The 13298-nt window shown below is 44.3% G+C and overlaps 1 protein-coding gene across 3 annotated transcripts in view; it reads left to right on the top strand.

Moving 5' to 3' along the window:
- Positions 1-120: 120 nt before the first annotated feature.
- The window catches only part of taf1a (TATA box binding protein (TBP)-associated factor, RNA polymerase I, A), a 39992-nt gene continuing 26814 nt past the window's right edge, over positions 121-13298 (top strand). For 2 of the 3 annotated variants that reach the window (XM_078229841.1, XM_078229840.1), the window contains exons 1-5: positions 124-311; positions 4091-4251; positions 7798-7967; positions 9628-9741; positions 10672-10870. In XM_078229841.1, coding sequence (XP_078085967.1) covers positions 4125-4251; positions 7798-7967; positions 9628-9741; positions 10672-10870 — 610 coding nt within the window. In that variant the 5' untranslated portion in view covers positions 124-311; positions 4091-4124. Of the gene's footprint in view, positions 312-4090; positions 4252-7797; positions 7968-9627; positions 9742-10671; positions 10871-13298 lie in introns of all 3 variants that reach the window. The other variant, XR_013499647.1, reaches the window with a different exon arrangement.

The raw sequence follows: 13298 nt of genomic DNA, 5'->3' as shown, positions 1-13298 counted from the left end.
TTACTGTTAAACTGACAGTGGTCACAGAATAAATATTTTCAATTATGCTCAGGTCAGGGGGGCGGGGGGGGTATGATCTGAATCCGGGTGGTGACTTATTAAGAGAAACCTGACCCGGAAGGAGTTTAAGTGAGTGCCTGCAATGGGAAGTAAATAGAACGTTGCTTGGGAATCGAACGTTGGTCCTGGAGTAGAACGTTGCCCGGGAATCGAACGTTGGTCCTGGAGTAGAACGTCACCCGGGAATAGAACGTTGCCCGGGGGCGGAATGTTGGCTCAGGAGCAGAAGTGGAAGCTGAGGATTTGCCAGGGTAAATGATGTGGAGGAGCCTCGCTCACTGCTGAGAACACTGTGTCACAGCCTGACCAAGGGAGAGGGGGTGGGGAGATGAAAAGGGTGAAGACCCTTATGGAGAGGAGTTATTTGCAGTGCCTGGTATTACATATGTTGTTGAGCCTTTGGAAAGTTTTTGAAGGAGCTCACCTTTTTTAAAAAAACAAGATAATGAAGATGTGACGATGAGTTCAGTATTGTAGGTCTTATTATATATAGAAAGTACCATATTGTGAGGGGTTAAATATCTTTGCTTGGTATTTACATCACAGAAACTGCCCATTTGGCACAATAGATCATTGCTGGTGTCTTTGTTTTGCTCCCGAGGTATCTCCCACATCTAACTCCATCTTTTTCTATAAATGCGTTTAGCACCTTTCTCAGCCTTTATCATCACCATTTACATTCCCTTTGTCCAATTACAGCACCCCCCCACATAGTGCAAATCTTGTCTGACTTTCTTTGCCTTCATCTCTGACGAACGGCCATCCAGACTCGAGAGGTTCGATGTATTCTCTCTCCGCAGATACTGTCTGTCTTGCTGCGTTTCTCCAGCATTTTCTGTTTTTGTTCCAGATTCCAGCATCTGCATTTATGTATTTTGTATCTGTATTTTGCCTTCATCCATTTTTTTCTTCCCTGTCTTTTCTCCCTTGTGTTTATCTACCTTCCCTTTAAATGCCTCACTGCTATTCATCTCAGGTCCTAAGGAGGTCTTGTGCCACAGTGGGTAGTGTTCCTACCTCCTGAGCTCGAAACTCTGGTTCAAATCTCCCTCCAGGATTTGTTAGACATGGACGGAGTGAATCATAGAATCCTGACAGTGCAGAAGGAGGCCATTCAGCCCATCGAACCTGCATTGACAACAATGCCAACCAGATTTTATCCCCTTAACTTCATGAATTACACTGCTAATCCCCCTGACACTAAGGGGCAATTTAGCATGGCCAATCAACCTGACCCGCACATCATTGGAGTGTGGGCGGAAACTGGAGCATCCGGAGGAAACCCACGCAGACACAGGGAGAATGTGCAAACTTGACACAGATAGTGACACAAGGCTGGAATTGAACCCGGGTCCCGGGAACCCGGGGTGGGGGGGGGTTAGCAGGGTAAATATGCAAGGTTATGGGAATGGGGTCTATGTGGGATTGTTGTCAGTGCAGACTCGATGGGCCGAATGGCCTTCTTCTGCACTGTAGGGATTCTATGATTAATGTGTCAAGCCCTGGTAAAATTCTGGCAAATCTGTGATGCTAACGCTTCGAGGGCAGTTTATCTTTAAATGCTATGCTCAGATGGCATCTGAACTGAGACATCACTTGGGAATTTCATTCCCCTTGAGATAAAGGATAAGATTTCCTTATCCTTTTGGATTATTTTTGTACCTTTACACTAGATTTTAGTTTATTGTGTACTTGGACACCTGTTATTACTTGGAAGATGCAAATGTGGGAAGGCTGGAGGAAATCTTGAGTATAAATACACCTATCACTAAATGTTCTGTCAGGTTAACAAAACCATTAGAAAAAACAAACCATGCACTCGACTTTATTTTTAAAGGAATAGAATTGTTGTAAATTTTGGTTAGACCACACTTAGTGCTTGTGTGCAGTTTTGGTCACCATTTGATAACAAGGAAAAGCTGTATTTGTATTGTTGTGAATCAGTCCTGATGAGTCCAAGCTGAAAAGTTTTGACAGCATGCATCTTTTTTCTGCACTATCAAGTTCATGGCAGCACAGTGGTTAGTACTGCTGCCTCACAGCGCCAGGGAACCTGGGTTTGATTCCCGGCTTGGGTGCAGTCTGTGCAGGGAAACTGATTCACAACAATACAAATTGTAAAGAGAACAACAATTTAAACTGCATGAGATTGGTTGGCAAGCAGACTCTGATTGGTCGAGGTAATGTCATGAGAAACGCACCAGGGAACAGTTAACTGTCAAGCTTTTCTTTAAATTTAAACCAGGTAGGTTGACTCTGATCGAACTATTGCTATGAACCAGGAATTGGCTGTCCCCCAGGCTTTTGTTTAGTTGAAGGAGGTGTAATGCGTGGACATGCTCCTTCTGTCTACAAAGAACAGGGCCCTGTGTGCAAATATACGCTTCTAGCGTATGTAAGTGAGCTACACTGTGAGCCTGACTGATAATCTTATGTCGGTTGCCAGTGTAATTCCTAGCACACTCAGGATTGTTTCGAAAGTGTTGTCCAATCGCAGAATCACATCTAATGTAAGACATTGTTTTGAGTTTTGTCAGTTTTGAATTACCCAGGAACTTGAGCCTATTGGTCACAGTTGCTTTCTCCATGGCAATACGTCAGCCAAACAAAGTCGACTTGTTAACCAATCACCACCATTTCTCTGTAGAATAAATTGTTATCATTTGAAATTTGGCATTCTTGTGTTAGTCCTGATGACCCCATACAAAAACTTTGGCAACATGTCTCTCTTTTCAGCAGCATTCCAGTTGTGTCCTCGCAAGTGTCTTCCTGATTTATTACGTTGAAGGCCCTTTATAACTGCAAGCGGTTGTTGTGGTGTCACAGACTGAATCAAAAATTCAGTCTTCTAGAGAACAAAAACTACTCACTTAACCTGTCCAAGCTCCTGTCTTTTTGCCTCTGTAGTGGTACTTTCTAAAGATATTGAGCTTTGATTGTCTTTCACCTTGACAGTTCTGCTCTGATTTACAGCCTAGAAGTAGGTTGTTCCATTTGTTATAAACCCTGCAGCATGAGTCTTGATCGACGAATTTGCCTCCACCTTGGTGCCCCCCCCACGCCCCCCAGGTGTGGCCACAAACGCGGCATCTGGCAGTTTGCACCGAGGTGAGGGTCCCTGTATGTATGAGTGAATCATGAGAGGGATAGAAAGCAAGTTGAAGAAAAGTCACAATTGCAGTTTTGGCAGTTTTTCATCCTTAGTTATTTAAGACAAATGTTTCAAAGCATTATTCACACAAACTGTAAATCACGACCTGAGATATTTAGTGCCACAATTTGAAGTGAGCATGTTTATATTTGCATTATTCTGAACAATCCAATATTAGCACTGAGCCATATAATTTACAATATTTATTCTTCACCACAAGAGGGAGCTTGACTACTTTTTTTTGAAACAGCCATTCCTTCAGGGAATTTAGTGATTCATAGAATCCTACAGTGCAGAAGGAGACCACTCAGGTCATCGAGCCTGCACCGACAACAATCCCACCCAGATCCTATTCCCATAACTCCACGTATTTACCCTGCTAATCCCCCTGACACTAAGGAGCAATTTAGCATGGCCAATCCACCTAACCTGCACATCTTTGGAGTGTGGGAGAAAACCGGAGCACCCAGAGGAAACCCATGCAAACACGGGGAGAACGTGTAAACTTCACACACAGTCACCCGAGGCAGAATTGAACCTGGGTCCACGGTACTGTGATGCAGCAGTGCTAACCACTGTGCTACCATGCCACCGTGATGATCTTAATATGTTCAATTTTGGCGATGTAACTGTATGGCTGCAAGATGTTATTCTGTTCTGAAGTTGTAAGCATTTTTAATATTCCTTCCAAAACTGTGAGATTTGAATCTGTACTTGGCCTATTATGAAAGCCTGTATTTGCTTTTAGCTGATTTCACTGATTTGACTTCAATCTGAATCTAAGATCAACTTTAAATTAAATTATCAGCCTATTGATCATTGCTTGTGCGGTTTTCTTTCACTGGAGTTGCTTCTTCAATGATGATCTCTATCTTTCAGCCCACCTTAGTTTCACTTGAATGGTGAGCCGAAGATGGATGAGACGGTAGCTCAGCTAATCGCAGCACAAGACTCTTCCGCTGATGAAGGGAGTGTTTGGACAACTGGCTCTCATCCAGAAATCCGTTTACCTCTGCCTGCGAGTGTACTTCAATTCCAAAGTAAGGCCAACTCAGTAAGCCATTTGTGTCGAGCTTAATCTTGTCTAATTTTGTGTGCTGAGCCTGCATTGCAGTGGCATCGGTCAATGCTGTTAAAAGGGGAAATGAAATCTGAAAGAAAACTGCCCAGTAGAGCCATACTGCTTGTATGTTACGGGCAGTGCCATCTTGTAGACATGGCAAATGGTTAGTGTCGTTTTTCCTGATGTAGGTGGCTGTCTGGGCAAAGTTCGAATGGTGTCAGTGGTGGGGAATTGTATCCACAAGTTTACAGAACTGCAGGTCTTGCCTTGACTTGAGAGGATAGTCTTTGAGACTTTGAAGGTTAATATAAAGGAGGCTTGTGTCTGATTATTGAAAGCAAACACATTCTGAAGGAGCAGGCCCTCTTTAACTAAATGAGTGAATTTCTTTCAAGATTTACAAATTTGGTGTAGGAAGGTGAGGTGTTTGATGTTACTGAACTGAACTTCGGGAAGCAATTTGTCAAGAGTAGATAAGTGTATTTGGCTGAGGTTAGATAGATGTTGATTCCATGTGGAATGAATTGTGAGATTCACCAGCTCTCTGTACATTGTTCAGAAAGTGGGTGCAAATCTTTAAGTCTACACTTGTGATGTCCAGATGTTAATTCAGCAAAGGCTGAATTCTGTACTCTTTGGAGATGACGAGGGGAATTATTGGAATGTCCTTCTGTCAGTTTTATGATTGGAGGATTAGGGATGCAATTTAAGGTATATAAAGAAATTTGGGGCTTTTTTTTAGTTAAAAGGGTGATTGGATTTGGAGCTGATGACCTGTAGGATACAAATCGAACAATTGGATTAAAGTCATCCTTGTTTATAGAACTGCTCCCAGTAAAATTGAAGCCAGTGGAGATCAAGAGGAAATTCCACCACGGTTTGGGGTTGTACCTAACCTCACCGCTTGAATTGCAACAATTCAAGGGCAGTTGGGAATGGATAGTGACACCCACACCCACAAGTGGAAAGAAATAGCACCACTGTGATACACAGGGAATTGTTTCCCGTTTGCATGACACTGTAGCACTTTCCTTTTGCAAAGTTGCACTTCTGCTCATGAGGCTTCATCACTGCTTGAAGATAACACAGACCAGTTAATGGAGAACAGCATTGTGTCTGATATGCTTGGTGCCAGCAGATTCACTCATGCTTATGTTTGCAGATTTCAGTGCTGTTGCCTCAGAAGGCAATTCTCCGAGGCAGAGCGATCACAAGTTGCAGTTGTTATCCACAGCTGCTCTAGAAGTGCCTGTGACCAAAGAGAGGCACCCATTGTATTTTCGAGTCACAGAACCTTGGCTGGACTCTCCTTACATTCAGATTACTGCATTGGTTGATAGAGGTGTAGCTGGCAGATCGTACTCGGAGGAAGTAGACATTCTTAACATTACAAATATGTTCAATTACAATCCAATTAGAAATCATTTAACACCGCTTGTATTAAAGACGATACATGTACTTGGTTTAAGGTAGCTTGGTAACCCCTTCACATACCTAGCATCTAGCTGAAGCTCCAGAAGCCATTTCAGCAACATAAATAACTGTAAAGGATGCTTTTTAGAGTTTTAAGTTTATTTATTATTGTCACAAGTAGGCTTACGTTAATACTGCGATGAAGTTACTGTGAAAATCCCCTCGTCGCCACACTCCGGCGCCTGTTCGGGTACACTGAGGGAGAATTTAGCATGGCCAATGCACCTAACCAGCACATCTTTCGGACTGTGGGAGGAAACCGGAGCACCCGGAGGAAACCCACGCAGACACGGGGAGAACGTGCACATTCCATACAGACAGTGACTCCAGCTGGGAATCGAACCCGGGTCCCTGGCGCGGAGGTTATAGTAATGCTCCCAACAAGATGGGGATTAAAAGTTCCGTAAACAAATAAGATCTGGGGTTATGACTTTCTAATGAGATTTAATTTTGTCACTTATAATCCAAATAATTGACTATAATGTATTTATTGTGCTGCTGTAGAGAGCTTGGGTGACGAATGCAGCAACAGAGGCTTTGGGCTCTGCTGTATTCCCTGAAATTTGTAGAAAGTAAACGGGAGTTGTGTTTGAACATAAGAACATAAGAAATAGGAGCAGGAGTAGGCCATCTAGCCCCTCGAGCCTGCCCCGCCATTCAATAAGATCATGGCTGATCTGAAGTGGATCAGTTCCACTTACCCGCCTGATCCCTATAACCCCTAATTCCCTTACCGATCAGGAATCCATCTATCCGTGATTTAAACATATTCAACGAGGTAGCCTCCACCACTTCAGTGGGCAGAGAATTCCAGAGATTCACCACCCTCTGAGAGAAGAAGTTCCTCCTCAACTCTGTCCTAAACTGACCCCCCTTTATTTTGAGGCTGTGCCCTCTAGTTCTAGCTTCCTTTCTAAGTGGAAAGAATCTCTCCACCTCTACCCTATCCAGCCCCTTCATTATCTTATAGGTCTCTATAAAATCCCCCCTCAGCCTTCTAAATTCCAACGAGTACAAACCCAATCTGCTCAGTCTCTCCTCATAATCAACACCCCTCATCTCTGGTATCAACCTGGTGAACCTTCTCTGCACTCCCTCCAAGGCCAATATATCCTTCCGCAAATAAGGGGACCAATACTGCACACAGTATTCCAGCTGCGGCCTCACCAATGCCCTGTACAGATGCAGCAAGACATCTCTGCTTTTATATTCTATCCCCCCTGCGATATAGGCCAACTTCCCATTTGCCTTCTTGATCACCTGTTGCACCTGCAGACTGGGTTTTTGCGTCTCATGCACAAGGACCCCCAGGTCCCTCTGCACAGTAGCATGTTGTAATTTTTTTCCATTTAGATAATCCAATTTGCTATTATTTCCTCCAAAGTGAATAACCTCGCATTTGTCAACGTTATACTCCATCTGCCAAATCCTCGCCCACTCACTCAGCATGTCCAAATCTCTCTGCAGACCTTCTACGCCCTCCACACGATTGACTTTTCCACTTATTTTTGTGTCGTCTGCAAACTTTGTTATCCTACACTCAGTCCCCTCCTCCAGATCGTCTATATAAATGGTAAACAGTTGAGGCCCCAGTACCGATCCCTGCGGCACGCCACTAGTTACCATCTGCCAACCAGAAAAGCACCCATTTATTCCGACTCTCTGCTTCCTGTCGGATAGCCAATCCCCAATCCACGCTAACACCCTACCCCCAACTCCGTGTGACCCAATCTTCTTCAGCAACCTTTTGTGAGGCACCTTATCAAACGCCTTTTGGAAATCCAAAAACACCGCATCCACCGGTTCCCCTCCGTCAACCGCACTGGTCACATCTTCATAAAAATCCAGGCAGAGAAATACCTGATGAAACCCTCAACTGTTATGGTGCAATAATTAACGACCTTTCCTGTAGTAAGCTCATTTATTTTTGGGGGGAATAGTTGTTGGTTTCAGCGGTAAGATTGTGCGGCTGTGCATCTGTTGACCAGTTCTGTGTATGTTTGTTTACAAACTGGGTGCAAATTTTTAAGTCTACACTTGTGATGTTCAGATGTCAAAAATAGTAAAGAAACTGGCTTCCGAAGAACGGTCCAAACCTGCCTGCGAAGCATTGAGAAAGCCATGTTTCATCACCAATGGCAGACTGCTGCGGAACTGATGACAAACTACTTCCAGATCTTGGAAGACAACACGACCAGAAAACAGGAATCTGCCAGTCAGGTAAAAGACATGCTGAAATCTCATAGTAATCACACAAACTTCACCATCTGAAAGGATGGGTGTCTCGGGCATGGGTCTGAATAAGACCATAAGATGTAAGAGCAGAATTTGGCCCATTGAGACTGCTCTCCCTTTCCATCCTGCCTGATACGTTTCTCAACCCCATTCTCCTGCTTTTGGTGCTAGGTGGTGGTGCTGGGCATTCTTGATTACCGAGTGTCTTGCCACAGTGGACAGTTAAGTTTCAGCCACATTAGTGTGGGTCTGGAGCCATTATAGGCCAGGGAAGGTGAGAACAGTCCTTACCAATGATGTGAGTGAACCATTTGGGCTGTTGATGACAAACTGACAACTTCATGGTCATTTTTACTGATCAGCTTTTTAGTTCCTGTATATTTTTAAGCAGAATTCACATTCTTGAATTGATATGATGGTATTTATGCATTCTCTGGATTTAGTGCTCCACTAACATAATCAGGACACTGCTATACCCCTCATGCCCACATTCGCTGTAAATTCTAAATGGAATGTTGGTCCATTCATGACTGTTGCTGGTCCAAATGAAAAGCACTGCTCCATGCTGATGCTGCTGCTGCTGGAGTAAAGCTAACACTCAAACAGACCTGCGATGTTATTGCTTTCTGTTTCTTCCCACTGTACGATCTGCTCTTTCTTTTCACAAGTTCTTTGGAGGAGAGTCCCCTTCATGTACTCAGTTTGCCTCTCTATGTGGCTCTGAGAGGGATTGGGCAGGGGAGAAGCTGAAGGCGGATGGGTTTGGTAGCTCTTGTTACAAGGCAGTGACTCTCAGACCCTATGTGAACAATACCGTGGGACACCTACTCCTGTGCACAACAACCAGATTTGAATGACCAAGATAGTCGATCATCTAGCGCCAGAACTTTGGTCTCGAGACTTAACTAGCCTTTCCTGTGTTGTGTACATTTTATATAATAACAATGATTTTGTTTTCAAAAATACATCTGCTCATAAAGTTAGTACTATTCACGTGAAAGTGTACTTGATTGAATATCGATAGCTGCTAAATAATAGCTGCATGTTACATGGTAACTAATACAGCACCAAAATGATTTAAGTTTATTTATTAGTGTCACAAATAGGCTTACATTAACACTGCAATGAAGTTACTGTGAAAATCCCCATGTCACCACACTTCGGCACCTGTTCGGGTACACTGAGGGAGAATTTGTCCTGACCAATGCACCTAACCAGCACGTCTTTCGAACTGTGGGAGGAAACTGGAGCACTTGGACGAAACCCAAGCAGATACAGGGAGAACGTGCAGACTTCGCACTGACAGTCACCCAAGCCGGGAATCAAACCTGGGTCCCTAGCGCTGTGAGGCAGCAGTGCTAACCACTGTGATTTAAATAACAAGTGAACAAGTGTTAATAATGTGCATTCCCAAAGTGAGTCCTTTATAATTTCAGATCCTTGCTCTATTATATCTGTATCCTTTCACTGATAAATATTTTAGAAAAGGACTTTTTTGTTTGATAAAACAATTTCTAATGAAGGTTTTTCAGTGAAGAAATGTCTAAAGCACCAACAAAACTGTTTTTTTTTGGCTGTGTTTTGTTTTTGTGAAGACACTTAACAGAGGAGTATTGAAATAGCTCTGGTGGTCTTTTTCCATCAGGTAGTCTGGAGAATGGGAACTGCAATACTCCAGTATCATCCCAACAGCTGCAATGAGGAGATCAGTTCATTTGCTGGGAAAATGAAGAGTATTGGAGTGAAACATTACCTGAAGGTAACTGAAAAAGAAGTCTTGGATTTGGGTAGCACCTTCATAGTCTCTGATACTCACAAAGCACCTTCCAGCCATTGAAGCACCTTCAAAAAGCACAGTTAACTTTTTAAATAGTGTCATAAGTAGGCTTACATTAACACTGCAATGAAGTTACTGTGAAAATCCCCTAGTCGCCACAGTCCGGCGCCTGTTCGGGTACACTGATGGAGAATTTAGCACGGTCAATGCACCTAACCAGCACGTCTTTCGGACTGTGGGAGGAAAACCCATGCCAACACCGTGGAGACAATGACCCAAGCCGGGAATTGAACCCAGGTCCCTGGCGCTGTGAGGCAGCAGTGCTAACCACTGTGCCACCCTGTCTGCTATTGTGATCCATTCACAGATTCTGAATGTTAAGATCCTGTTGTTCTCAAATGATGGGTATGGTTGTTTAGTTCACACACTTTCTTTCTCCATAGGATGATTTTTCTTTTCTTAAAAATGTAAATACAATGTAAAATTCACCCCTCGCGTAGTAAACTGAAGCCAATTTGCTGATAACAGCCCAACTAGATTATAGTGTCTTATGGTTTACCTGTTGTGTTTCCAGACTTGCAGGTGTTATGGACTAGTTCTGTGAGTTATCATTATTTGTAATATTGTTATTGTCATTGATAAAATGGATTCTTTACTGAACATAATTTCTGGTGTATCTTTATAGAATTTATGAACTCTTGCGTTCAGTTGCAGTGCTCCTATTTATTGCATGGTCAAGATTAGTTACTTTGTCAGAGTTTAAATCCGGAACCATCTTGTTTTTAATGGCTCTGCATCTTGTTGCGCAATATGTATTTAGCCAATGAGCTATCCAGTGTGCTTGTGCACATTTTGAAACCACTAAACTGCAACGGGGAAGATATAATCTCTCCTGTTCTCTCTGTTCCCAAGGTGTGCTTGGAGCATGCTATTCACCTGCTGTGCAATGGAAAGACGGATGAAGCTTACAGAGAACTGACTGTGGCTGAAACGTGGAGATATGGAGAAAAAACAGCAGCTCAGCATAAAGAACTTAAACTCATTCAAGGCTATAGGGCATTGCTTGACTATTACACGTGGGCTAAAAAGAATGGTGCCCTTCACGAGAAAGGTAAGTGATGGTTGTGGCGCCATGAACACACATTGCCACTCTGTGTCTTTCTTGTGTTTAATAAGATAAGAGGAAATCTTATCCAGTAAGTGTCTGCCTGTCAGTTGGCCGGCTAGCTCAGATGGGTGGAGTGTGGTGCTGATAACGGCAAGGTCATGGGTTCAATTCCCCGTACTGGTCTAATGCAATAACATGTGCCTGTCCACTGAAGTACACTTGGGCTGATATTTTTAAAATGTGGGGGTGGGAGGGAAGGTAGTTTTGCAGTCAGGATCCCTCAGGAACTTCTGAATTTAATGGCTGGTCCCACTGAGCATTTTATTGTCTCTGTCTCGGTTTCCCGGTCGCAGCTTGTTAGAATGAGAGATTAGCTCTCGGTTTTATTTGCTTGCCTTTGGCACAGGTTACAACCTGGTAAACCGGACTAACGGAGAGATCGGTAAGACCCGGAATTGACCCGAGGAGGAGGGAGCAGTCCTGCCTTGGGGAATCTTGCGAGGGTTGGAGATATGAGGCTAGCTGTGGGAGTGATTTCTCGAGGAATTAAGGGCTATGGGGAGAGAGCGGGTAAATGGAGTTGAAATCAACCATGATTGAATGGTGGAGTGGACTCGATGGGCCGAATGGCCTTACTTCCGCTCCTATGTCTTATGGTCTTATGGAGTGGTTTGCTGGTAGTTTGCTCGGGGGTGAGGGGGGGGGCGGTGTGAGGTGGGGTGGGGTGTGGGGGGGGTGTGGGGGGGGGCGGTGTGAGGTGGGGTGGGGTGTGGGGGGGGTGTGGGGGGGGTGGGGGGGGGTGAGGTGTGGGGGGGGGGGGGGGTGAGGTGGGGTGGGGGGGAGGTGGGGGGTGTTGGGTGGTGAAGGAGGACTGCTGCTACTTTTCACCCATTTCACCACACTACCAGAAGGATGTGGAGGCTTTGGAGAGAGTACAGAAAAGGTTTACCAGGATGTTGCCTGGTATGGAGGGTATTGGCTATGAGGAGAGATTGAATAAACTGGGATTGTTCTCCCTAGAAAGACAAAGGCTGAGGGGTGTCCTGATAGAAGTTTATAAAATGATGAGGGATATAGATAGGGTGAACAGTTGGAAACTTTTTCCCAGGGCAGAAATGACAATTACAAAGGGGCACAAGTTCAAGATAAGGGGGGAAAGGTTCAGTAGAGATGTGTGGTGGAAGTTTTTTTACACAGAGGGTAGTGGGGGTTGGACTGCACTGCCAAGTGAGGTGGTTGAGGCAGACGTGTTAGCGACATTTAAGACTTATCTTGATAGGCACATGATTTGATTTAATTTATTATTGTCTCATGTATTAACATACAGTGAAAAGTGTTGTTTCTTGCGCTATACAGACAAAGCATACTGTTCATAGAGAAGGAAAGGAGAGGGGGCAGAATGTAGTGTTACAATTATAACTAGGGTGTAGAGAAAGATCAACTTAATGCAAGGTAAGTCCATTCAAAAGTCTGACAGCAGCAGGGAAGAAGCTGTTCTTGAGTCGGTTGGTATGTGACCTCAGACTTTTGTATCGTTTTCCCGATGGAAGGAAGGTGGAAGAGAGAATGTCCGGGGTGCATGGGGTCCTTAATTATGCTGGCTGCTTTGCCGAGGCAGTGGGAAGTGTATACAGAGTCACTGGATGGGAGGCTGGTTTGCTTGATGGATTGGGCTATGTTTACGACCTTTTGTAGTTCCTTGTGGTCTTGGGCAGAGCAGGAGCCGTACCAAGCTGTGATACAACCAGAAAGAATGCTTTCTATGGTGCATCTGTAAAAGTTGGTGAGAGTCGTAGCTGACATGCCAAATTTCCTTAGTCTTCTGAGAAAGTAGAGGCGTTGGTGGACTTTCTTAACTATAGTGTCGGCATGGGGGGACCAGGACAGGTTTTTGGTGATCTGGACACCGAAAAACTTGAAGCTCTCGATCCTTTCTACTTCGTTCGCGTTGATTAGACAGGGGCATGTTCTCCTTTATGCTTCCTGAGGTCGATGACAATCTCCTTCGTTTTGTTTTGAGGGAGAGATTATTGTTGCCGCACCAGTTCACCAGATTCTTTATCTCATTCCTGTACTCTGTCTCGTCATTGTTTGAGATCCGACTCATTACGGTGGTGTCGTCAGCAAACTTGAAAATCGACTTGGAAGGGAATTTGGCCACACTGTCATAGGTGTATAAGGAGTATAGTAGGGGGCAGAGAACACAGCCTTGTGGGGCACCGGTGTTGAGGATGATTGTGGAGGAGGTGTTGTTGCCTATCCTTACTGATTGTGGTATGTGAGTTAGGAAGTTCAGGATCCAGTCGCAGAGGGAGGTGCTGAGGCCCGGGCCACGGAGTTTGGAGATGGGTTTCATGGGAATAATGGTGTTGAAGGCTGAGGTGTAATCAATACATAGGAGTCTGACATAGTGATGACATGAACAGAGGGA

Source organism: Mustelus asterias, chromosome 15 (genome assembly GCF_964213995.1).
Source record: "Mustelus asterias chromosome 15, sMusAst1.hap1.1, whole genome shotgun sequence".
Classification (NCBI taxonomy): Eukaryota; Metazoa; Chordata; class Chondrichthyes; order Carcharhiniformes; family Triakidae; genus Mustelus; species Mustelus asterias.
Note: the sequence above shows the minus strand (reverse complement) of the source record. Positions and strands in the feature narration are given on the sequence as shown.